Source organism: Ambystoma mexicanum, chromosome 4p (assembly GCF_040938575.1).
Source record: "Ambystoma mexicanum isolate Mex_15411 chromosome 4p, UKY_AmexF1_1, whole genome shotgun sequence".
Lineage (NCBI taxonomy): Eukaryota > Metazoa > Chordata > Amphibia > Caudata > Ambystomatidae > Ambystoma > Ambystoma mexicanum.
This window is the reverse complement of record NC_090927.1, coordinates 811,032,060-811,059,718: the sequence shown is the minus strand read 5'-3', so window position 1 is coordinate 811,059,718 and position 27,659 is coordinate 811,032,060. Positions and strand designations below refer to the sequence as shown.

Here is a 27,659-nt window from a genome sequence, read left to right as displayed (position 1 = left end):
ACGGCACATTCACTGTTAATTGGCAGTCAGATGCACAGAGAAGTGCAACAGTATTAGGAGAAGAATTCCATGAGTACCTAAGTCACCTCACGAGAGCCGCACAAGCAATAGCAAGACAAATGGCACCTCCTCTCATGCAAGACATGGCCACAGATACAACTACTCTGGCCACTGATAGCCCGGACTGCCAGTTGATGACAGGTGACATGGTATACGTGAGGAATTTTGTACGTAGGTGGAACGGGCCTAGGTTCCATGGACCCTACAAGGTAATATACTGCACACCCACTGCAGTAAAAGTACAGGGCCTGTGTTATTGGATACATCTGACAGATGTCCGTAAGTCACACAGAAGTGTGGATTGTGTAGATTAAATTAATGATACAGGTGAACATGTTACACAACCAAAGAGAATTACATGAAAATGAATTGAATGAAGTAAATAAAAATGTGTACTAGAAGAATCTGTTGATAAAGGTGTACTAATGTAAATGTTTGCATATATCAAAAGTAGAAGCACTGATAAAGTATATAAATGTATAGTGTGAATAGTGGATATTCTATATTGTGCTCTCTCTCTCTCTCTCTCTCTCTCTCTCTCTCTCTCTCTCTCTTTCATTTTACTCTCATTTTAGCCACTCACCTTCACACACAGTGTCACCTTCTTCGATTCCTCCTCCTCATGAACAGTAACGTGGTGAGGTGGAAGGGAAGAATGTAAAATGTATACATGTACTACGTTATGAGTATAACACGAGGAGCGGCATGTGTGACTAATAAGTTAAGTTATGAATAACCAAAATGTAAATATAACATGTATGCTTAACAAACATTTATATCTCATTTAATTGGAGCTACAGTGGCCATGGAGGGGGCCCCAACAGATAATCACAATAGAATAGATAGAACTAGAAGAAGAATAAATAGTTATCCTAGCTATACATATAAATGTGTATTATTTGTTTGTGCAGTGATATTCTTTTCAACAATGTTTGGGCTTGTATTATATTGGGCCATTGCATTTATTTCTATTGCCATGAGCCAGGGGGGAGGAGGTATAACATTGATCGAGAAGGGAACCCACTTGATATGGGACGTATTTAAGTTAATTTTGGCACACGGAAATCACAAAAATGAGTCACATGTTGATAACGGTACTAACAATATGACCATACCTGACACTCCACTCCCCCCTCGATTTAATGAATCTTAATTTAACGTTTATTCTATGAATGATCGAACACCCTCAGAGCTCACATGGGTGCAGAATCACCCATACCAAACTACAGTGCCAGTTGCGAAAAACTCATCAGTGAATAGTGTACCTACGAGGAAGGAGGCTGGCTATGATAGACACATGGCTGACAGATATTTTAGATTATGCACAAAATGGGAAGAAAAGGGAAAAGATGAGGTATCTCAAGGTGACAAGGCGGCTGGTAATAGAAGGAAGAAGAGAGAGGCAGAACGGGAAAAATGGGATGAACATTACAAACTCAGCATTGACACAATTGATGATACACAGCACTCACACCAGTCAAACAAATGGTATGCAGACATGAGCAACACTGCAAAACAAACAACTAACGAGAGCTGTTACGTGTGTTCACTTATACCTCATGCCTCAGGTACCCTAAGGTATTGTTGCCACAAGAAATTCCATTTTCAGAGGCACAGTGCCTCCTACATCTCGCACTATGCAGAATTAAAAACACTTTTCAAGCACACACCGTTTCTTTTGAACTGTTGCAGAATGAGCGTACATGTTAATCCAGACCGCAAGGAGTGATCTGTGTCAAGGAGCCCTTTTTAATAATAAAAGGAACATTATATTCAGACAATAAGTGGCAGAACGAGCAAGTACGATGCAAAGGTGAAGCATTAAGAGGACTGTCGGAGGAAAAGCTGTCATGGGTCCAAAGAACATGCGCCCCGATATGGACCGAACACATAGCAAGACTCACTTGGGTCACGGCACTCGAGAAACCCTTCAAGTTGCAAAAAGAAATATCTTATGATCTATGTTTTCGTGGAGAAGGAAAGGTGAATATGGGAGAAAACTAAAACTGTAGCAAGACTCTTATAATACCAGACATGAAAAAAGGAACGGCAGCAATGATGGATACCTACTGGGTTTGTGGCAAACAGGCATACTTGCACCTCCCGCAATCATGGAGGGGCACGTGCTCCCTGGCAACGCTGCACTCTGCCCTGATGGTGATCCTTGAAAGCCATATCCAAGGAGGAAGAGCACAAGCAGTAGCACCTGACAGAAAATCTCCGGCACCAACAGAAGAAGCTCCTGTGTATGTTCTGGCCGAGGAAAGCCTGCAAAGCACGATGCAGCGAAAGAAAAGGTCATCAAACTATATCTCCACCAAGTCTTCAGAACTTTTGGCACAAATCCCTGATCGATTCTGGCTGTTCAGCTCTGTCGAGACATTCTTCGCATCCCTTGTTCCAAGCATTCAGGCAAGAGTGAATGCAAAATGGCTTCAAATAACCAGATTGGAGCTGATGCAACTGGCCAACGACACAGAAGAAGGGTTTAATGTCATCAGAGTGGAACTCAGAGCCTTGCAGCTAATGACAATGCAGAACAGGTATGTGCTAGACCTTTTAACAGCAATGGATGGAGGTGTTTGCTGAAAAATAGGGAGCGCATGTTGTACTTTTAAACCTTCTGAAGCCGTGGACAACGGCACCCTGTCCCATGTCATAGCGGCAGTAAACAACCTTGGAGAGGGCACATGAAGGACAAAGGAGGGGCCCAGCCCAGCACCTGTTTTGACATTATTTTTTCCTGGGTACCATCCTGGCTCGGAATGACAGTCAAATTGCGTATACGAATTATAGTTTTTCTACTTCTCATTTTTTGTGTGTGCCAATTAGACCTCATGTGCTGTGCTAATGCAGTAACCAATGGTGCGTTATTGATGGTGACAATGGGCCGTGCAAATGGAGTGGTGCAAATAAAACACGAGGCAGAAGTACAACCCAGAGAAAATTCAGAGCCCAAATATCGGATGACCGCCACATACAACACAGGGTACAGAGTAGATCATTTATATCACACAACCATAAAAGAACCACAGGAACTAGAGTGGTATAAGGGAGTGTGGGTGGTCCCGGGGGGAGATGGAGGGTGCATTTATATGACCTGCACCCCGGATGAGTATGCTAGGAGGGGGGAGATCCTCAGGGCAGTGTGTAGAGCATGGATGCCAATAAAGGGAACTCCCGCATGGGATGAGGAAGTGGCCGAGGAGGTAGAACGTAAGAGATTAGGGGAATTAGAATGTTCATTACTAAAGTAACAAAAGGGGGGAATGAGTGGGAGGAGGGGTCGCGATGTCCCCCCATCCATTCCAAGTCATTAACACTTCCTGGTCGTATTTTGGCATGGCTGCTTTGGGCATAGGGCCCCGGCTACAGAGCACCCGTGTAGGAATGCCACCAGTGAACTGTAGCCCTCATAGCCAGCCCAGACTGCACCCTATCAAGAATCCATCTTGTGTGCCCACCAACTCTATTTTGTTTTTGTACAATGGCAGCCCCATTCAAGGAACCAGATAACAGGACTGCAGCTCTCCCCCTTGAGTCACGCACAGTGAGTGAGCTACTCCCCCACCTCCTCCCCTTTGTCATCTCTGCAGCCATCCAGTTCTCATGGGAGCCCAGCCGCGCAAATGAAACAAACTTCACACTGTATCTTCTGCTTTCCGTCTTACCTCATTGACCCATCCATGGCCCGGCTCAAGGCCTGGCTGCAGAAAGTCATTTGTCTTTACAAACCTGCCCCCAAACATGCAGACCCAGGCCATAAAGAACACTGCCCCCATATCCTTTGAACATGCCTGGACAACTGATAGCGACGCTTGAGTATGAAGTGTTTGCCTACGCTTCGATATGTTTCAGTAAATCCCCTTGTAACAACACATTCAGGAATGGTTTGTTCATGAACTGCTTCTCTGAGTTTGAGCATTAAAGGGATTATAATGAATTACATTGCATAGCCCTTTTCTATGAGATATGTATAAATGCCAATGACGCCTGATAAAATTTGTTGCATAAAATGAAATATATTGAATTATATTATGGTACATATTATGTGTGTGATAGAATTAGACAATAGTGACGCAATGCATAAGCTAATGAGAAATGTAAAACTGAACATGTGAACACAAGCTACCTCTTTAAGTTTAATTTAGATACATGCATTGAATTGTGTGATAATTAATAGATATTCACGTACTATGACCATTATAATTGCACTATGATAAATGTGTGCCAAAACCTGTATAAAAAGAATCTATTCAAGAAACCCATGTCTCCCCATGCAATACAGGGCTGCACCTTAAACGGGCCCTAGTGCCCTCCCCTCTGCCCACCGTGCTAAGGTTGACCAAGAGATACTGCATAAAGGTATTTAGATAAACTGACCCCAGCCTTTGCAGTAAAACCTACTATCACTATGATATATACCTCTTGTGACTTGGCCCTTATCTGTGATATACACCCCAATCCTGTTCCCTCATTTGATGCACCAGATGGACATTCCAAGGCGAACATTTATCTACAACCTGTGAGCCCTCGAACAATGTATTTTAGGGTGCAATAACATGTAGTTAACATGTCCATCAATAGATCTAACACCAGGCAGTTGAAGCACCCCCAACCTCTAACCTGGGATAAATAACCTGAAGTTATTCGTTTTTTCTTTTGATGTTAGATTAACAATTTTTAGGATTTGCAGGACATAATAATTTGTAGTCATTAGATGAATGAGTATGTGTGGCCACAAGGGCAAATGTTAGCAAATGCTAGATAAATCGACATGTATCACTCTGAGAGCCGTCCGGTACAGCATGCCAACCTGATGAGCCCCGCTGAACGATTGACCCGACATCACAGCACCACAAGAACCTCTGCCAATCACCAAGCACTGACTATATGGAGCCTATACATGCCAACCCTTAGCAGCCAATCCCAACTTTTCATGTGTCCCCTAGGCCTTGCCGTCATGAGTGACGTAATCCTGTATTAAAACTGAACTGTAACATGTTTTCGGCAGAGCGCTCTCAAAGTTTGCAAAGTAGATTTTGCTTACCCTATTTTAGAAAAAGTTTTTGTTATCACCAGCACTTCATCTGGGTCTCATTCCCTTTGGGGGTGCGTCCTATTTGACTCTTTTTGGGAGTAGATAACTGCATTTTGGGGGACTTCTCACTTTCACTTCCTGAATTTATAAATTCCTTTGATGAATTCCCAAATCTTGTCAGATTTGTTCTTTGGTCTGTGGTGTATCAGTAGTGAGAGAAAGCATCAAATGTGTACTTTCTATATCAGCTATAGTAAGAGCACTAATGGGTTCTTGAGTCACCAGCGATGGATACATAACTACCTGATTATTAATTTAACTTTTCTGGTGAATTGTTAAAGGTCAATTTGAAATTCAATCATGTCAGCCATCCTACTAGGAGCAAAAGAAAGTCCCTTGTTAAGTAGTATAACCTCACTCTGTGAAAATGCCCTGTTAGACAAATTAATCTTTAGGGAAGACTTGCCCTTAAGAATTCTCATGCTCGACCTGGTCAGTCTTTTGTTTGGATTGCTTCCTGTGCTTATTCCCCGATCCTCTTCCTCATCTTCCTCTGGAGAGGTTTTTGCTGTTATAATCTCTTAGGTAAAAAGTACATTGTTGGTATAACGGGATGAGATCTAAAAAGGAATGCTCGTTATCCGGAACGAGCATTTCTTATTAGATCTCACCTCATTATACCAACATTGTACTTTTTACCTTAAGTACATAAACACTATGTTTCTCTCCCGGAAGTTTGCCCCATAATGAGCGGTTTAGGTTGGGCAACAGAGGGACTTTCAGAGTTAGCAAATATGCGTGTACCATTGTGGACACATATTCTGGTTATTTAATGGTGTTACCATTTAAGCAAGCTACGCAAATGAATATGATCAAATTGTTAGATGAAGTAGCTGTGCATTATGGAGTTCCTTGACAAATTCAAAGTGACAATAGATCCCACTTAAAGGGTAAATTGCTGTTAGACATTTGTTCAGAAAAATTAATTGAATGGATCTTTCATGTCCCTTATCACTCTGATGCTTCAGGGTTAATTGAGAGAATGGGCCTCATTAAAAGTTTGCAGGTCCGGTATCTACGGTACCGGTAAGCTTGCCGGTACCATAGTTACGAACTGGCAAACTACGAGTTCGGCTCGCGGGTGCCTTTTCGCCCGCCAGGTCCTGGCGGGCAGACCGGCACGCGCGAGCAAAGCATGTCGGATGAACCAGCACCATTCTGAATGGTGCCAGTGCATCCGGCCTCCCCATTCCCATTGAGCCCTATGGGCCTCAATGGGAATGGGGAGCATTTTTTACCGGTGCCCGGGAACGGGCAAATACCGGGTCCGATGGGGCCATAATGACCCGGTAATTGCCCATTGGGTTATGGTAGTTGATTGTCCGAGGGGTGGAGTGTAGTGCTAATGCAAAAATCGAGCTAAAACAACATGTCGTTGGTGCACGGCCATTTTGGACATTCACTTCCATCATCATAATGAAAGCCTACGTTTTACTGGGCTCTGTCAGTAAACGTGCATTTCTGCAGCGAAGGCAAGGTCACATAAATATTTTTGTCAGATGGACTAACTGTGGATAATAGTTATTATATTGTCTGCTGAAGAAAGAGCCAGAAAGGGAGTCGGAGTGCTCTGCAGGTGCAGTGATAAGGTGTACTGGGAATTAATGCAAGGAAGGGAAGCTGGGTTTTTCCACTTCTAGCTGGTTTATTCCACTCTTTGCTCCTTCTGCTTGTGATCTGCTCTTCGTCCGAGGGCAGTCATAACCAAGAACGGCAGGGACTTCCCCCATAAAGAGAAGAGGTATTCTTCTTGGGAAAGCAGATAGACTTGTTGGACTCCCGGGTGATGCAGTTTCGCTGAGAGGGAGGATGCACCGCTCCAGATCCTGTTAGCATGAGTGATCTCTCCGCCTACCTCCTCTGGGACTAAGCAGTGTTGTGGTGGCCGAGATTAAGGTGTCTTCTGCAACTATAATAACGGTGATGATTTTGCTTTATGTCTATGTATAATTGACTGTATATCATATATATGTTTCTATAACTAGTGGTCTATGTGTGATTTCTTGCCTGTCCAAGTCCAATAACTAGTTTTGTTAGGGCCTGGGGGAACGTACGTTTGAGATTCCCCCACGTGGCCAAGCAAAAGCAAAACACCTTATTACACAGGAGTCACAGTAGTGGGAGGAAATCCCTAAACATCTTCATGCAATACGCTTTCCCAATAGTGGTGCCCATGGGAAGTGCGAGTGTGTCCTGCCCTAGCAGTAACCGAAGACCCCAAAGAGGAGCCTGAGTTAGCAGTTCAAATAGGACAGTGGGACTTTTCCTTTCTATTAGATTCTTGAGCTACTAGATCCTGTATAAAGGAAGGGGGATTCCCATCATCCAACAAAAAATTGGACATGGAAGGCTTTTCAGGGACCATTCAAGAGGCATCCAAGAGGTTTATCCGACAAAAGATTTACCATTGACAATAGGGATGTAAAATTATTGTATTCAAAAGATACACCCATTAACATTTGAGATTTGTTAAGCAAATTGAACTCCACAATTTCCTTTTCAGAAAAAGGGATGGTGTGTACCCCATCTGGGATGTATGGGTGGCAGTGTTGATACAAGCATACTACGCACACAGCACATTGAGAGGGATAGCCACACACACACAGATGTTTTTGTATGGGGTTCAGATACTGCTAGGATGGATCCCAGGGATAGAAGGGAAGGTGTTTCAACTGCCAAATGAATTCCTGTTCAGACCAAGGTGCCCCTCCATCATCTCTCCAGGCACATATATACACACACACACACACACACACACACTGCTATACCTAGAAGAAAGAAGAAGCAGTATTGAGAAAAGACATGGTTATACTCGTTGCTACAGATGATGATAACATGGAGAAGAGATCAGTACTGTGCATCGACCCAACACTAACACTGACAGGAATGACAGTCAGAGAATTGTTCGGTACACTAGAAGGAGAGGAGGGGCAGATAGTCTTGCTGCTGAGCATACCCTGTCCGGTACAAATAAAGGAAAGAGCAGTGCCCCAGATGGCACAACTGGTGAAAAAAGACCCAAAATACATGTAGGGGGATTTGGAAAAATTTCCAAAGAATTTATGGACTACAGGACCCTGATGTGGGAATATTCAAAGGGGCGGAGGCAGTTCACATCAAGACAAAGGATGGAGCACTCCTACCACAAGTGAAGCAATACCCCCTCTTCCGAGAAGCAGACGAGGGCATATATGAGACACTGCATGCTCTATGGCGGCAAGATATAATACAGGAGTCTACATCACCATGTAATACAGTGATCTATTCGATAAAAAATGAAAGGGAGGGGCATGGCATTTTATACAAGATTTACACCCTCTTAATAACATTATTGAAGCAGAATATCCACTAGTCCCAAGAAACCTGCAACAATTTTCTGCAGTATCCCAGCAGAGGCAAGCTAATTCAAAGTAGTAGATTTGATTAATGCTTTCTTCTCAATTGCCTTGCATCTTGACTCCAGGTATCGCACAGCGTTTATGTATTGCGGGATGAGATTTTAACACACTAGATTGCCTCAAGGGTACAGTGAGGGACCCAGCATATTCAACAGGGTACTACAAATGGATTTGAGCAATCTGCAGGTTGCAAATACAGTGATACAGTACGAGGATGACCTTTTAGTGTGCAGCACAACAGAAGATGAGTGCAGGAAGGATTGAGTGATGCTACTAACGTTACTGGCTGACAAGGGGTACAAAGTGGACAAAAATGAATTGCAGTATTGTCAAAAAGAAGTGGTTTACTTGAGACAGATTGTCTCAGCAGATAGGAGAAAAATAACACCAAGAAGAGTTGAGGCAATACATAAAACGCCCCAACCTAAGACAGTGAAAGAAATGCAACAGTTCCTAGGCCTATGTAATTATTGCAGAGCATGGGTTTTTGATTACTCCATTGACAACAGGCCACTTCTCCAGGTACTCAAGGAAGCTCAGAAAAACAAAGGCAGCATAAAATGGACAGTGGAAATTAATTAAAATTTTGATGAACTCAAACAAGAACTGGCACACGGACCAGTATTGGCTACACCCACTTATATAGAGCAATTTCACTTGTTTTCCCATTCAGACGTTAAGGTAATGACAACCAACACAAAAGAAAGGACAGGCACACCAGCCAATGGCCTTTTACAGTGGATAACTAGATCCAGTGAAGCAGGGACACTTTCCATGTGAGCAGGCACTTGCTGCTGCTGCATTCTCAATAGAGAAAGCATCAACAATAATGATGGGGTCCCAGTAATTTTGTACATGGAACATGGATTGTTCGCTGTACTAGAGAGTTCCAAATCAACATTAACAACTCAGAGAGCACCAGGGTATGAGATTATACTAACAACCCCTGCAATAGAAGTGGTGAGGTGTAAAATGGTTAACCTAGCAGAATTCAGTGCAGAACAAATAGAGGAGGGAGATAACACACATGACTGTGTGGCGTGCATGAACAGGAATGTAGGGAACCCCCTGGTAAAAGAAGAAATAATTGAGGAGGGCATGATGTTTATTGGCAGGAGCTCCAGTATCAACCCATATTCTGGACAAAGGCATTCTGGTTCAGGAGTGGGACACAAACATGGAATACATAAGGAAGGAGAGTTGATAGTGTACTCCAAAACACGACTGCCAAAGCACTACTCTGCACAAGCAGCAGAATTGGTGTCCTTAATTGAGGCACTAAACATGTCAGAAGGGCAAGCAGTTAATATATTTTCAGACTCATCGTACCTAACATCCACGGTACATTCAGGACTAGCAAGGTGGGAAAGGAGAGGGCTCAAGAGAAGTGATAGCACACCAGTGCAACATGCAGCACATTTGAGTACATTTTTGGAAATGCTGTCGCTCTCAGCATAATTGGAAAACTAAAGTGCAGGGCCCATACAGTAGGACAAGATTTCATTTTTCTGGGTAACAAAAGAGCAGATAAAGCAGCAAAAGAAGCAGCATATCTGCCAGAAGGGACACATGTGATGTTCACTTGCAAGGAAGAAAACAACTACCCCTTGTAGCATTGATATAAACAAAGCAAAATATGCACTGCCATAAAGCTTTAATGCAACCCAGATAGTGCAAATAATAGAACTATAGGGAGAAACACCAAATGATGAAAGAGCTGTGGAAGAAAAGAGGGTGCTCTTTGTCGCCAACCGATTTAATTTTCAGCATGACAGCACAGACAAAGTGGTGATGCCAAGAAAGTTGTTGAATGTGGCCCTGGAGTAAGTAGCTTCACTACCCCACCCATGTATCAAAAAGAGCATGTGGCTGCGGCGATATGTAAGGACTGGTTTGTGGCAAATTTATGCGAAAGAGTGTCTGAATTTGTGCATAATTGTGTGATTTGTCAGAAATGTTTGCCAGGTCCTACTTTGAGAGTGGTATGAGGAATATTGCTGCGACCAGAGGGGCCCTTCTGGCACTTGCATATCGACTATGTCGATATGCAAGACAGATGTACCTCTTATAGATACATACCTACTGTGGTGTGCCCATTTTCATGTTGGATTGAGGATGGTCCCTGTGCCCATAATGATGCCTGTTCAGCTGCAAAATTCGTAGTGATAGAGGAGTTCCCAAGGTGGGGGATCCCAGACAAAATTTGCTCTGACAACGGTCAGCATTTCGCAAAATATTTGATTAAGGAATTAACTGTCCTTCTGGGCATACGGCATAAATTATGCACAGTTTACCACCCGAAAGCAAACGGTTTGGCTGAGAGAATGAATGGTCTACTAAAGGAGCACTTGGCTAAACTAACACAAACGTTTGGTAAGTCTTCGTTGCACTGCTTACCTCTTGCACTGTTTGCTTTGCGAAATTCGCCTGGCGGAGATCATCATCTCACTCCACATGAGATTGTTATTGGCCGGAGAGTGCGTGCACCTATATCACTGGCACATACAATTTCTGATGCTAAATCTTCTTCTAACATATTGGGGAATGGTATTTGACATGTATCTCACAGAACTTATTAAATCACTTGCACATGTATGCCAGTAGACAAGACCGAGAGTTCGGACTGGGCAAGAAAGCGAGCAGGGGAGGGAATTTCCGTAACCAGCACCTCTTTACCCTGGCGACAGAGTATTTGCAAAAAAACACATCAGGAAGTGGAAGGAGGACAGGTTTATGGGTCCACACACTGTGGTATACTCAACACCAATTGCTGTAAGGATCGAAGGGTGCTGAGGAAGGGCTCATCTCATCGACGTGCGCAGGGACAATAGCACTGGCTCCTCCTGAGAAGAGTGGCAGAGCACAACGTGATGGGGAGTATAAATCAGCTTTCAATCACTTTCTTCTCAACAATATGGTTTTATAGAAGACCAACAAGTGAAGGAGGAGAGGGTGATGTGTAGGACAATGTTTTTATAAACAGACGACAGAACATATTTGGTTTTTGGAGTTTGATAATATTAACATGCATTAGTGTAGGATTTAAATGGTTATTATGCTTTTTATTTAAAGAAAAAACTGATATACGTTCAAATATTGGTGTAAAAAGGGGGAAAAGAAATGTGTTAAATAAAGAGGAATTCCATCATGACACTGAAAAAGGGCAGGTTATATCATCTGGAAACATCTGGTACGAAGAAATGTTACATGTCGGAAGTGAAAGAGCAAACAGCACATGTTACTTCTGCTCCCCCATCCCGCACATAATGGGGGTACCCAAGCTTTTCCTGCCTTAGGCTGTAATATATAAGGAAGCAGGGCGCCTAATGCACCTATGCCTCTGCAAAAATATGGGTCTATTTCAAGGAACAAGTGTCTCTGTTCAGTGGGTGGATGAAGGGGAAGAGGTGTACGCAGATAATTATATGCAAATTGACAGGATGGCAAAAAACAGAGAAAGCAATAAGATGATAGTAGAATATACAACAAGAGGCTCTAAAAAGGGGTGAGCAGATAATAAGTGAACACAGTCAACTGCAGTGTGTGGATAAAGAATGGCACAGCATTCCCTGGTGTCATACAAGACCATTAATGAGAATAAAAGGAGCAGAGTGGTATGGTGGCCAGTGGGAGGGGGGAAAATGCAATGTTGTGCTGAAGGTATGGGGTGATTCGAACAGAACGTGGTGTCCAAAATACGTACTAGCTGCAAGGCAGTCTGGGGGAAATATGTACATGCATTGACTTGGATTAGTGAAAATCATCAACCAGTTGACATCAAGAGCTTTACATGATTCCCTTTGTGTTTCAGGTCAAGTGGGTCCATCCATTTGGGGACTAACACCGGCTGTGCTAAGGTGATGAGGAGTGCAGTGCTGACGCAGGGGACAGCTGTCATCATAGATCTGTGGTGGGCATGTGGATTGAAGGCCTATGCCCAGCTTCCGCTGATTGGATTGGGGTTTGTGTGTGTGTGTTGCACTGCACGGCCCTGCCCTGGCAGTGCTCTGCACTTTTTGTTCATTTACCCCCGAAAATGTCGAGAAAACAAAGCTGAATGTGCTTTTTATGCGCATTCGGCTTCATAAAAAATGACACATTTTGAAAATGCCGAACAAGGGAACAGGGGTCTGCGGGGGTGTCCCCCACTGCCCTTGTTCGACATTATGGGTTCGGGGGCAGCAGGGGTGTCCCCCACTTTCAATAAGAAAGTGGGGGACAATAAAGAAAAAAAAGGAAAGAAAAGAAAGAGACCTTCGGCTTCAGTTCCCACCCATAATTGAGAGATGAAACTGACGTTGCAGGGAGAGGCCTGACGTGGGGTCCTAAAAGCAGGTAAATGCGGGTATTCGGGTGTAATTTGAAGGGGTATAGGGATGGTGGGTAGAGGGGATAAGGTCATGCGAAGTTTTCGGTATGCGAAAAAATTTCTGCTTTGCATTTTTCAGCAACGTTAAAATCCACTGCAAGTTTATAACGTAGATCCCTTTTGGTTTAGTAATGGGGTGTTAGTACTTACGTAAAACTCCAAAGAATATGAGTTTGTCCTACCTTTATTTTCAAGGATGTTACAAGCAAATGCTGTATGAAACCCCAAGGGCATTTTCTTTAGAAGAGGTACACTGCATCCCATGAACAAGCATTCTCAAGGAGCTTTTGGATATTCCCCTATAGTTCAGGACCGTGAGGATAACAGACACCAAGCCCCTCAATCAGAAGAATTAATGATAGTGTAACAACAGAGCTAAGTGTTGTACTTCAGGTTAAACTAACACTTACACGAGTACGAAAGAAACTAAATGTTGAAAATTGAGTTCCCATCTATTAGAAGAGTTTACACATATTTCTTGGATGGAAAGATATATAGATTGTAGATTTGTTGAAGGAATCACCTTTCCTGCAATAGATGTAATGTAGACCGGAACCTATTGCAGAATGGCTAGGCTGGGCCTTCTAATTAAGATGACGCACAAGAGTCTTTGGAGGGGGTAACCTAGGAATAGCCAATGGCCATACCTCAAGAATGATTGTTAGTTTAACAAGTCTCAAGTATCTGCAATACACTGACAGTGGCTGACTGAGGTTACCTGGAAGAAACCTTTTGGGAATGACAATGTAAACTGAAACCTCTCCAACATGTGAAAGTCGGTCTCATCAGACAGTAAAGGCATATGACAAATAAAGTCCCTGATGCTGGCTTGCATCAATTACATCTAAACTGTGTGGCATAAAAGTGAGAAGATCCTCTACTGCTCCACAGGATTACACACATAAGACATTGCATGGATTTAGAAGTGTGAGATGGCGATTTAATCTCAGAAGCAAATCAAAGGTCCGAAGATATTATATTATAATTCTTTGTGATTATGTCTGTAAATAAAAGTAAGGTGCAGCACTGATAGGTTTTACTTTCTTGGAAAGTTATTTCTTGTTTATGGCAATGATAATGTAACAATTACTACTGAACATACCTTTTCATTATTTGTCGTTCCTTGAGCGCTATTCTCTTTTGCTGTCGCTTGACAGCAGACACGATCCTGATGGTCTCTTCAGCAAATGTCTTCATCGTGCACTGCATTTCCACGGTGTGCTCGAGCTTTGCCATTTCTTGTGCTTTCTGCACTTCCGTCTGCATGAGCTGTTGCATGTTTTCCTCCGCTTTATTTACAGCAACCTTGAACAACATAATACATGTTCTTACAATGGAAGAATAGCACATATAGGTGTCTTATTTTTGGAGGAAGTAGCATGTGAAGGCGTAAAGACATGTGGCATTGCTATGCACTCGTGACATATTTCATTGAGTTGGGAAAACATCCCTGTAATGTGCGGAAGAACATACATGTTCACCATGATCATGGACACAGCAGTGCGTGACCCTTTAGTAAGGAATTTCAACCCAGGCGAAAGGAATGGGCAGAAGACGGGAGTATGTGTACATTTGAATACCTACATCCTTCAGACATGCCAAGCCTCCCGCAACTCGCGGAAGTCTCCAGCAGAGGGAGACAAACTCCAGCACTCGCTCCCGCCTACAATAATGAAAACCCCATTGCAATCCTATGGGGAAATTCCTTTCTCCCGCTTTCTGGAGCAAACTTGGCATGTCTGGTACTCTTGTGTGTGTGTGCCTTCATTCTGAAGTGCAAAAAACGAATACACATCTGTGGGAGGATGTGGGGTAATTATTAGGAATGTTTTTCGTATGGATTACACACTGAAAAGGCCCTAGCAGAGGTGCATTCTATTTGTGTGCACTTTTTTAGTTTTGGTTGAAAGTTTAGTGGTTAAAATATTGCTTTGGGTACAGTTGTTTCCACGGTGTGCTCGAGCTTTGCCATTTCTTGTGCTTTCTGCACTTCCGTCTGCATGAGCTGTTGCATGTTTTCCTCCGCTTTATTTACAGCAACCTTGAACAACATAATACATGTTCTTACAATGGAAGAATAGCACATATAGGTGTCTTATTTTTGGAGGAAGTGGCATGTGAAGGCGTAAAGACATGTGGCATTGCTATGCACTCGTGACATATTTCATTGAGTTGGGAAAACATCCCTGTAATGTGCGGAAGAACATACATGTTCACCATGATCATGGACACAGCAGTGCGTGACCCTTTAGTAAGGAATTTCAACCCAGGCGAAAGGAATGGGCAGAAGATGGGAGTATGTGTACATTTGAATACCTACATCCTTCAGACATGCCAAGCCTCCCGCAACTCGCGGAAGTCTCCAGCAGAGGGAGACAAACTCCAGCACTCGCTCCCGCCTACAATAATGAAAACCCCATTGCAATCCTATGGGGAAATTCCTTTCTCCCGCTTTCTGGAGCAAACTTGGCATGTCTGGTACTCTTGTGTGTGTGTGCCTTCATTCTGAAGTGCAAAAAACGAATACACATCTGTGGGAGGATGTGGGGTAATTATTAGGAATGTTTTTCGTATGGATTACACACTGAAAAGGCCCTAGCAGAGGTGCATTCTATTTGTGTGCACTTTTTTAGTTTTGGTTGAAAGTTTAGTGGTTAAAATATTGCTTTGGGTACAGTTGTTTACTAGTGCAAGAATACAGTGCTTGGGCGGGTTCTTTCCTATACCTTCATTCAATCAGTACTATTGAAAAAGAAAATGATCTATTTGTGTTTTAGGTATACATCATGCCATTCACAATAAAACTAAACATTTTTTACACACATATCTATATTCAAATTCCTCATTCAAAATACAAAACATAATGTAATAATTATCATAATACCCAGTAGGTAAAAAATGACAGAACCCTTGTAAAAAAAAAATAAAAAACCTTTATCACCCGATTACTAAAAATGTTTTTAAATCATATTTCCTTGTTCTACGACTAACTTCATTTTGTTAAAAATTATAATTAAAAACCTTATCAGGGCTAATATAAGAGAGACTTGTAATTCCCTTCATACGTCTTTCCCACAGGACTTGGGATATGACAGCAGATGTTGAAGACACAAAAGGGCCAAAAAATGTTATCCTGTATAATACCAACGAGGGACAATCCATAACCACATGGAACAAAGTCTCCATGCACACTCTTTAACATTCTACAGGTTCTTAAATCTCAGAATATTCAGAGTCGGACCAATAAGCTCCAGAGTTGGAAGTCAATTAAAGTGAAATCTCATCTACCGTTCTGTGGAACTGTGAGGGAAACTTCTTTAGGTAAGATTTAATGTATCCTTTGGTTACATACGAGAGGGACCGCCCACTATACAGTTTTAGTCTCAATAGATCGTCACTGTCCATACTTTTGTCCCAATTTCTAATCTTCTGTTTTATTATCCAGTGTGTATAATTATCAGCAAGATCAACCATTTTTAAAAACCCAGAGCACCTCTTTCAAAATGTTCACGTTATACATTGAAATCATTTCTCATAGTCTCACCTAAGATGTACCCTAGACTGGGATCCTCCATGTTCACAATTTTCTTGTGCAAAGCGATACATTTATTGATGTGTTGAGACCACCAAGATTGAAGACCCAACTCCAATAGTATAACACTAATTGGGACAGATTTTGACATGCTAAGAACCTCTTTCCAAATCCAACCTTCTAAGTTGTCAAAATATTTCCTATTGGGAAATAATACTATTTCGGGGGCCACAAAGCACACTTGGAGTGATCTTCATCCGATAAAATTCAATTAGAAGATACAACAAATCGGTACACAATCTATTCTTTTTATAGATTTTATCAAAGAAATACATGCTCTCATTTTGCTTAGCATCTTTGGCTTTTTTGCATGTTGAGAACATTTTTCATTGGAAGATATAACCTAAGTAACAAAAAGATCCAACTTCTTTTATGGGTATATCATTCACAATCCAGCGATAATGCTTTCTCTGCTTTCTACTACTAATCGTCATGATTACTGATTTTGCTGGGTTTATATCTAATCTATTATCTCTCAGGTCGGAGGCAACACCATAAAGTGAACGTTGTAAACCTGCAGGTGTAAAATCTAATAAAAGCAGGTCATCCACATATGCAGTGCAATTAATTCTGTGATATTTTCATTTTGGAGTGTAGGCTTTCCATTTGAGACTGTGTTCCTATAGGTCAGCTATGTATAGGTTGAAAAGTGACAGTGCAATTATACAGCCCTGACAAACTCCTTTATTTATCTTTATAGTACGGGCGAGATCTCCCTCAACATTCAGTCTAACCGTAACCTCATTACTAGAATAAAGCAATTGTAAAATATGCAGCAAGCCTGGCTCTAATCTCCATCTGCTCAACCTCTCCCACAATATAGATATTTCTACATTATTGAAGGCTGGAGAGAGGTCCAGGCTTGCCACATAAAAACCTCTCCCTGTTACAGCCCCAGCCTGAGTCATACATGAGCAAAGTGCCAAACCACTCATCACCGTTCCATTTCCTTTCCTATAACATGTTAGAAGAGAACTGTATCTCTGTGGTCTTTCAGCCCAATGACTAAGATCCTTCAAAACCATATTGGGTAGAATTATGGGGGAACAATCAATAAAGGAAATGGGGAGATAGCTTGTTGGAGACTCTCTATTTTTTAAAAAAAATTAGTACCACAATTGCATGATTCCAGGAGACTGGGATAGTTAAGGGCCTACCTATTTGCTTAAATAAATTATATAGGATTTCAGTCCATAACTCCACATTATTTTTAAGGAGATTAATTGACGTTCCATCTTGGCTTCAATATCTTTGAATTTTGGTTACAATTTTGGTTGGATCTTGTCCCTGTTGTTTAGTTTCCACCAAATAGCCCCTAGCGTCTTTCTTGGCTAAGTCTGTCAAGAACCTTTGGTTCTCTTTTATGTAATTCGGGATTTTGTATTTCATTAACCAATTTTTATGTTTCTGGTTGAGCGAGTGTACCTGTAACGCTCACCTGATTCCCGCAGAGGCGCCGGTCTTGACTGGGTGAATGCCGTATCTTCAAAGGTGATGTGTAACACACGGTTGGCTCTTTGGGCTGGACCTCTGTGCACCTTATGTCTGACTCGAAGAGTAAGATGTCTGCAGATAGAAAATATGGGATTAATGAACTGGGGTTATTGGGTGCCTCTCTCCTCTTCCCTTTCTCTTCTCCTGTAGAACCCCAAAGGTTAACGCCCTCACCTTAGGTAAGTGAACGCCGATCTCTCCATCTGCCTCAGGGCAGGGTGCCGTAACCAGTTTCTTCACTGGATAAGGGTGCAGGCCTCTTGACCTCAGAGGACTGCTGTCCGTCGTTAACTGCACGAACGGTAAGTTCTGGGCACTTCAAATGTCTTAAAAGTCTTTTGTAATGATATCTCTTGTTTTGCAGGGTTCCGGCGATGGCGGATGGCGGGCTGATGAGAGTTGAGGATCGAACCCGCGTGAGGAATAGAAGCGCCTGGAAGCACGTAAGTAAGCGCTTGTAGCCTGCTTCACGATGCGCACTAACTGTCCCTTTTATCTTGCAGGTACAAGTTCGGAGCTTTAGAGAAGCTGAAGGGTGCTGGAATACCCACTGGATTCGGCGTGGGAAGGAGTAATGGCGCGTGAGTAATAAAGTTGCCCAATGTCTTTAAACGCACCTTCTTTTGTCTTTCAGATGCGGGATGCAGCGCCGAAGGCCTCCGGAGCGTGCGAAGAGCTGGTAAGCTTTTGTCTTTCAGATGCCGGAATGCAGTGCGAAGACCTCCGGAGCCTGCGAAGAGTAGATAAGCCTTTGTCTTTCAGATGCCGGAATGCAGCGCGAGGCGTTGGTGACAGCCGATGGACCAGGTAAGGGATGCGCTGCCACTGAAGACCGTAGTGCTAACCTGTTCTTTCTTTGTCTTTACAGGTGCTGCTGAAGACTGGATTCCAGGATGGTAAGCCTTTGTTCCCTTAGGCCCAGGATCAGAAGCAGAAGACACGATGAGCGTTCTGCTGCAGAGAATGCAGAATAACACAAAGCAAGATTCATCCATCGGGTGTGGTTTAAATAGCCTCCTGTAGTGCTTAGGTGTCTCCTTCCACAGCCACGCCTAGGTAAGAAAAGAGTTCCTGCTTTCCAGAAGAGTTCCAGTGTTCTGAACCTAGGGAGTGGCTCCTGCCCCACCCAACAGGAAAAGTAGTCCCAAACAGAAGAGGATCAGGGGTTCAACTGGCAGGTAAGTAAGCAGCATGGTCTGCTGCAGGTAAGTCCACCCAAGCATTATGAGCCCGGGGCTTCCAGCGCTGGGACTGGGCATCTTTATGACCCTGGTGCCACTGGCGCCAGGACAGGGTCCAAAAGGTCCCAATTGGGACTGGCTGGCACTCGGAACCGGGGTTATGGGTCTGCTTCCAAGGGAGTCGGGCAAGTCCTGATCTTTTGGAAGCAGAGATCATGACAGCACCCCCCCTCAAGGCCCCTCCCAAACCGGGCTTCTCCGGGGGTTTGGGCTTGTTAGGAAATGTTCGATGAAATCTTTTGATTAGACGAGGCGCATGGACATATTCTACAGGTTCCCAGGATCTTTCTTGGGGACCGTAGCCTTTCCAGTCAATCAGGTAAAATAGTTTAGATTTGGAGATCTTGGAATCCAGGATGCTTTTGACTTCAAACTCGAGTTCTCCATCAACTAGAATAGATTTTGGAGATGTAGTTAGTCGGGTTTGAGGTTGCACGGGTTTTAATAGAGAGACGTGGAAGACCGGATGTATCTTCATGTGAGGGGGCAAGTCCAACTTGACCGCTACTGGATTTACTATGGTAGTGATGGAATAGGGACCAAGGTATCTTGGGTTGAATGTGCGTGGTCCTTTTAGAGGTAGATATTTGGTGGATAACCAGACTTGATCTCCTACTTGATATTGGGGGGCTTCCTTCCGATGTTGGTCTGCTCCTTTCTTGTATTGTTCTTTAGCCCTTTGAAGGTGAGAAACGGCTTCCTTAAAGGCTTGGGTGATTGTAGAATGCAGGTGGTCTACTGCTGGTGTTCCAAGATCTTGGAGTGGATCCAACTCCGAGGTTCGAGGGTGACTACCGTATAAAAGAAAAAACGGGGTCTTCCCAGTTCCCGAGTGGACAGAGTTATTGTAGGCATATTCGGCTATCCAAAGGATATCTTTCCAAGTTTTTTCAGTTTGTTGTAGCATGCAGCGCAAATACTGTTCCAGAGTTTGATTGGTCCTCTCGGTTTGTCCGTCGGTTTGAGGGTGGTGGCTGGTCGAAAGTCTCACATCAATTTGAGCCGACCGACAGCAACTTCGCCAAAAATGAGAAATAAATTGACTACCTCGATCCGAAATTAGAACTGAAGGGAAACCGTGCAGTCGGACGATGTTTTCGAGAAATTCTCGGGCCAGAGTTGCTGCTGTTGGTAAGCCTTTGAGTGGAATGAAATGCGCCATCTTGTAGAATAGGTCCACGATTACTAGGATCGTATTGTATCCGGAGCATGGAGGTAGATCGGTGATGAAGTCCATAGAAAGCGTATGCCAAGGGCGAGGCGGGATGTCAATAGGGCGTAAGAGGCCGGCTGGTTTTTGCTTTTGACTCTTGTTTTGGGCGCATACTCCACAGGACATTATAAAGTCTCTGATATCTTTTTTCCAAGACGGCCACCAGAAGTAGCGCTTGATCTTTTCCGAGGTCTTGGTCATACCGGGATGTCCTTCCATTAAAGAATCGTGATAACAAGAGATTACCTTTTTCTGTAAATCTCTGCTGGGCAGGTATAACCGTTCTTGGAAATATAATAGGTTGTCCTTCACCGTAAAGTCCTTTCCCTGCAGATGCCAATTCTGTATGTCTGCTGGAGTTACCAGTAGCCTGGCTTTATCCTTAACTTCCTCTATGGATTGTGTGGCGATTACACCTAGAATTCTTTGTTCGGGAATGATAGGTACAGGTTTAGGATTGATCAAATGTTCTTCCACTCCCATCCGAGAAAGGGCATCAGCTTTACCGTTTTTTGTACCAGGTCGATAGGTAATTATGAAGTCAAACTCGCCAAAGAATAGTGCCCAACGGAGTTGCCTAGAGGATTGAGCTTTTGCGGTTTTCAAATATTGCAGGTTTTGGTTATCTGTAATCACAGTAACGGTGTGTCGGGCCCCCAGAAGATAATGCCGCCAAGCCTTAAAGGCGGACTTGATAGCTAGAAGTTCCTTATCAGTAATAGTGTAATTGATTTCAGGAGGCGAGAATTTGCGGGACCAAAATGCCACGGGATGCAACTGATTGGTTACTGGGTCCTTTTGTGATAGAACTGCCCCCATGGCAAGGCTCGAAGCATCAGTTTCAACGATTTAGGGGAGTTCTGGGCGAGGATGTTTTAAGATCGGTGCAGAGATAAATCTAGTCTTCAAATTCTGGAAAGCTTGTTCCGCCTCGGTAGACCATTCAAAACGTTTGTTTTTCTTTAACAAGGCAGTGATGGGCTGGACTATTCGAGAGAATTCGGGGATAAACCTGCGGTAAAAGTTAGCGAAGCCTAACATGCTTTGAACACCTTTTACGGAGGATGGCGATGGCCATTTGAGAATTGCATCGACCTTCTTAATCACAGTAACGGTGTGTCGGGCCCCCAGAAGATAATGCCGCCAAGCCTTAAAGGCGGACTTGATAGCTAGAAGTTCCTTATCAGTAATAGTGTAATTGATTTCAGGAGGCGAGAATTTGCGGGACCAAAATGCCACGGGATGCAACTGATTGGTTACTGGGTCCTTTTGTGATAGAACTGCCCCCATGGCAAGGCTCGAAGCATCAGTTTCAACGATTTAGGGGAGTTCTGGGCGAGGATGTTTTAAGATCGGTGCAGAGATAAATCTAGTCTTCAAATTCTGGAAAGCTTGTTCCGCCTCGGTAGACCATTCAAAACGTTTGTTTTTCTTTAACAAGGCAGTGATGGGCTGGACTATTCGAGAGAATTCGGGGATAAACCTGCGGTAAAAGTTAGCGAAGCCTAACATGCTTTGAACACCTTTTACGGAGGATGGCGATGGCCATTTGAGAATTGCATCGACCTTCTTTGAATCCATACGCACTCCGCTAGGTGATAATATGAATCCCAAGAATTCAACTTCAGTCACGTTGAAAACACATTTTTCCAACTTAGCGAAAAGTTTGTGTTGACGCAATCTCTCGAGGACCATTTTCACGTGTTTCCGATGTTCAGTTTCCGATGAAGAATAAACGAGGATGTCGTCAATGTAAACAACAACACACACATCTATGAGCTCTCTGAGGACATCGTTCATAAAATATTGAAAGGCGGCCGGGGCATTGCAAAGTCCGAAGGGCATGACCTGATATTCAAATAGCCCATACTTGGTGCGGAAGGCCGTCTTCCATTCATCGCCCTCTTTTACTCGTACCAAGTGGTAGGCACCTCTAAGATCCAGCTTTGTATATATGCATGCTTTTCTGACTTGGTCCAGGAGTTCAGGGATCAAAGGTAACGGATATCTATTCTTAACGGTGATCTGGTTCAGGGCGCGATAATCTATACAAGTTATAAGGTCCCCTTCTTTTTTTGGAACGAAGAACAAAGCTGAGGAAGCAGGGGACTGGGAAGGACGAATAAACCCATTCGCTAGGTATTGATCCAGGTATTGTCGGAGGTGAAGATTCTCAGGCTCGGTGAGGGCATAAATTCTACTACAAGGAGGAGTAGATCCAGGTATCAGGTCTATCTGGCAGTCATAAGACCTATGAGGAGGTAGAGAGTTAGCCTGATCCTTCCGGAAAACATCTTGGAATTCTAGGTATTCAGGAGGTAACTGGGGAGCCTCCGAGGAAATTGCTGCCAGTGCAACACCAGGTCGAGGGTGACAAGTAGAGACACATTCTGGAAACTGAACCGTTCTTGCTCGCCAATCGATCTGAGGATTGTGCTTCTCTAACCAAGGAATTCCTAGAATAATCTGGAACTGAGGGGCCTTGATCACATCGAACACGATCTTCTCGTGGTGTCCATCTTGACTTACTAGCGTCACTTCTTGGGTCGTATGCGTTACTGGTCCGGAGGCTATCTCCGTACCATCCACCGTAGTAATGACGTCCTTTACAGCCTTTGGACAAAGAGTCAGATTCATCCTCAAAACCATTTCATGATCCACATAATTGCCGATGGCACCGCTGTCGACGTAAGCTTCAATCGCATGTAATCGATCCGGATGTTCAGGGCTAATGAGGACCATAGGTATCACGAAATGCGAGGTCACTGAACTGGTTTTAACGCTCGGCAAGAGGACCTCTATTCTTGTCGGGCGAGGTCGTTTCCCTGCTCAGAGTTTGTGACCCTGGTAACTGCAGCTCCTACTGCCTTCTTGGCTGGTTTCACCGGACAGTCTCGAAGAAAGTGCCCCGAGTTTCCGCAATAGAGGCATAATTGCAGCTGTTTTCTCCTTTCCCGCTCCTTTTGTGTTAGTGGTCCTTTCAGGCCCCCTATTTGCATGGGTTCCCCGGAGTCTACTCCTTTGGTAGGAGTTGGTGGTTTGGAAAATACTCGAGCATCAAACTTGGAACGATCGGCCTTCCTGTTCTGCAGTCTGTGGTCAATTTGAACGACTAAGTTAATATAGTCCGAACAGTCTTGCGGGGGATTCACTACTTGGGCTAACACATCTTTGAGCTCTCCACGTGGACCTCTATAAAACATCGTAATCCTTTTGTACTCAGGCCATCGAGTTTCCACTATCAGTCTGTTGAAAGACGCAATATAAGCCAAAAGGTCTTGATTACCCTGTCGCAATGAAAGGAGCTCATTGTCCAAGGCCTGCCCCTGTGAATGTCTTGCAAACAGTTTTTCCATACTGAGCTGAAAAGCTTGAAAATCATGGAGAACCAGATCATCTTGATTAACTAGAGGGATCGACCAGTCTGCCGCATTGCCACTAAGGTACGAAAGCACGAAAGCTACCTTAGCTTGATCAGTTGGAAAGGCTGCTGGCCGGCATAAGAAGTGCAACCGGCACTGATTAATAAATACTGCAAACCTCTTTGGGTCACCAGAAAATCGTTCGGGCGGAGCCAGAGGTACATTCCCAGGTAGGTTGATCTGCACTGGGTTCGTAGAGGATGTTGAAGGAAGATTTGCCCCTGATGCGGGTAACGGTGTTTGTCCGGCTTGTGACTGTAGCAATTGTCTAGCAAGATCGTCTGTTCGCTCCTTGGAAATAATCAGTTCCCTTCTTAGAGCATTAATTTCCTGAAGGGCTGCATACACTTCTGCTCTTAGTTCCCCAAGTAACTGGGCTAGCTGGTCGGTATCAGAGGTTTCCATAGCGCCTGGGTGGGAGTTTTGCGGTAGGCTTTGTGTTCTGTAACGCTCACCTGATTCCCGCAGAGGCGCCGGTCTTGACTGGGTGAATGCCGTATCTTCAAAGGTGATGTGTAACACACGGTTGGCTCTTTGGGCTGGACCTCTGTGCACTGTATGTCTGACTCGAAGAGTAAGATGTCTGCAGATAGAAAATATGGGATTAATGAACTGGGGTTATTGGGTGCCTCTCTCCTCTTCCCTTTCTCTTCTCCTGTAGAACCCCAAAGGTTAACGCCCTCACCTTAGGTAAGTGAACGCCGAGCTCTCCATCTGCCTCGGGGCAGGGTGCCGTAACCAGTTTCTTCACTGGATAAGGGTGCAGGCCTCTTGACCTCAGAGGACTGCTGTCCGTCGTTAACTGCACGAACGGTAAGTTCTGGGCACTTCAAATGTCTTAAAAGTCTTTTGTAATGATATCTCTTGTTTTGCAGGGTTCCGGCGATGGCGGATGGCGGGCTGATGAGAGTTGAGGATCGAACCCGCGTGAGGAATAGAAGCGCCTGGAAGCACGTAAGTAAGCGCTTGTAGCCTGCTTCACGATGCGCACTAACTGTCCCTTTTATCTTGCAGGTACAAGTTCGGAGCTTTAGAGAAGCTGAAGGGTGCTGGAATACCCACTGGATTCGGCGTGGGAAGGAGTAATGGCACGTGAGTAATAAAGTTGCCCAATGTCTTTAAACGCACCTTCTTTTGTCTTTCAGATGCGGGATGCAGCGCCGAAGGCCTCCGGAGCGTGCGAAGAGCTGGTAAGCTTTTGTCTTTCAGATGCCGGAATGCAGTGCGAAGACCTCCGGAGCCTGCGAAGAGTAGATAAGCCTTTGTCTTTCAGATGCCGGAATGCAGCGCGAGGCGTTGGTGACAGCCGATGGACCAGGTAAGAGATGCGCTGCCACTGAAGACCGTAGTGCTAACCTGTTCTTTCTTTGTCTTTACAGGTGCTGCTGAAGACTGGATTCCAGGATGGTAAGCCTTTGTTGCCTTAGGCCCAGGATCAGAAGCAGAAGACACGATGAGCGTTCTGCTGCAGAGAATGCAGAATAACACAAAGCAAGATTCATCCATCGGGTGTGGTTTAAATAGCCTCCTGTAGTGCTTAGGTGTCTCCTTCCACAGCCATGCCTAGGTAAGAAAAGAGTTCCTGCTTTCCAGAAGAGTTCCAGTGTTCTGAACCTAGGGAGTGGCTCCTGCCCCACCCAACAGGAAAAGTAGTCCCAAACAGAAGAGGATCAGGGGTTCAACTGGCAGGTAAGTAAGCAGCATGGTCTGCTGCAGGTAAGTCCACCCAAGCATTATGAGCCCGGCGCTTCCAGCGCTGGGACTGGGCATCTTTATGAGCCTGGTGCCACTGGCGCCAGGACAGGGTCCAAAAGGTCCCAATTGGGACTGGCTGGCACTCGGAACCGGGGTTATGGGTCTGCTTCCAAGGGAGTCGGGCAAGTCCTGATCTTTTGGAAGCAGAGATCATGACAGTACCTTTCTTTTCTTCTCATCCCAGTCGGTATTAACACATCTCTTAACCCTTTTTATCTCCATCCTCAGATAACACTTGTATATGTTCTGCTTCCACTTAGCTACCGTCCTAAGTCTCCCTTTAAGAGCACGAAGAGTATTTGTGAACTATTCAGGCAAACAATACAAATTCTTCTTATCGTCAGCTAGGCTATGCCACCATCTACCCAGGTCTTGATTGACACTTGAGGTGTTCTTACTCAACTGAACCAACTTATTTCCTGTTGGATTTGTTATCACATTAGTGCATGCCACGTTGACAACACAAGTTACTTCACTTGATCTTAAGAAGCTCCTAGTCAGCATAGCGTGATCACTAGACCTGTGTTTTATCATTTCAAAGGTGCACCTGTTTTTTAAGTCTGCGGTAGACAAAAATGTATAATCAATTACGGAGGAAGAGGAAATACCAAACCATGTCGGTTGAGGACAGGATTTCGGGTCAAAATCAGAATTCAATAGAATGAATTTGCATCTTGCAAGAAGTCCTGCCCACATACTACCATCTTTCATTTTTTTCTCTGATGTAATCTCCACCTTTGTCCTCATTCAGTTCTTGAAATGACTGATTGATTATTGGGCAAACACAATTGAAAGCACTGGCGATTATTATAGGGCTATAAGCATATTTACAAGACCAACCTATTATTACATTTTTAAGCTCATTAATCACCATATCAATGTTCTCAACAATTGGATTGAAATAAATATTTATCACTAGGACTGTAAGTGGGGTTTTGCCAATGGGAGTCATTACGACCCTGTCGGTAGCCGTGCTGGTAAATACCGGCATGACTGCCACCGGAGTCATGGACTTACCGGTACCCAGCAATGGGGACTTACCGGGGCATAACGCCCCATTGCCGGGTGCCAGTAGTTATTACTCCCCATTCCCAACTGAGTCCAATTTGACTCAATGGGAATGGGGAGGACGGATGCACAAGCACCATATGCACAAGCACCATTCATGAATGGTGCCGGTGCATCTGTCGAGTTTTGCGAGCAGGTGCCAGTCTGCCAAAGGCACCCGCTCGCAGAACTCATAGTTTTCCGGTCCGGTAAAAAGGGTGCCGGTAGCTTACTGGCACGGTTGTTAAAAGATCAGCAAACTTGTAATGATAACTTGTAATGAGGCCCTGTCATTAAATATACTGGTTGCCAAAATCACTTCAGATACTGTTTCTATATTTTTAGTTGTCATACCTTGCACATTTCTTACTGCCGTTATCATTCCTTCAAACAGTCGCCCTCCTTTACCTTTCCTATCTAACTTGGCATCCAGAATGAAACCGTCTAAAACAGGGACAACATTCAACCAGGTCTTGAAAGACATTGCTTGTTTTATAATTTGAGACATTGCTCATTTTAGAATTTAAAAAACTATTATGTCTATGTGAAATCCAGTTAAATAATGTAACATCTTTGCTTGCCAAAACTTGGATGGTTCACTGTGGAGGTTGTAAGGGAGGACGCAAGCCACGCCCAACTCACTGGTTCTTGATCTAGGATGGTTAATCTATGCCCCTTCTCATCAACCATACATTTTATAGTCTTTTTAGTTCATCAGATGTGCTAAAATCTTCATTATTCTCATCACCACTATGTTCAGGCCTGAGTATGTACTGTGAGGGGTCAGAAATGAGAGCCATACACAAGGTTGTCATATTTTCAAACAAAGACACTTTATTAAATAAAAAGGGGTTGGGAAAACTCCTCTGTGATCCTGTTTCTAAAGGGGAGTTTTCCTTATCTAAAAATGAAAACTAAAAATCTACCTGTATCAGGATGTCAGTAACTGACAAGTCGTCTGTGTGTC

General features: G+C 43.9%; 2 protein-coding genes across 2 annotated transcripts in view; both read right to left on the bottom strand.

Moving 5' to 3' along the window:
• LOC138453476 (filaggrin-like) overlaps window positions 1–14,229 on the bottom strand; it is a 481,467-nt gene extending 467,238 nt beyond the window's left edge. The window contains exon 1 of the mRNA XM_069606371.1: window positions 14,031–14,229. The gene's annotated coding sequence lies outside the window, so the exon portion shown is untranslated. The remainder of the gene's footprint in view (window positions 1–14,030) is intronic.
• Window positions 14,018–27,659, bottom strand: part of C4PH6orf163 (chromosome 4p C6orf163 homolog) — a 351,818-nt gene continuing 338,176 nt past the window's right edge. Inside the window, exons 4-5 of the mRNA XM_069605211.1 lie at window positions 14,868–14,969; window positions 14,018–14,233 (exon numbers count right to left, since the gene is read on the bottom strand). Of these exons, the coding sequence (XP_069461312.1) occupies window positions 14,018–14,233; window positions 14,868–14,969 (318 nt within the window). The remainder of the gene's footprint in view (window positions 14,234–14,867; window positions 14,970–27,659) is intronic.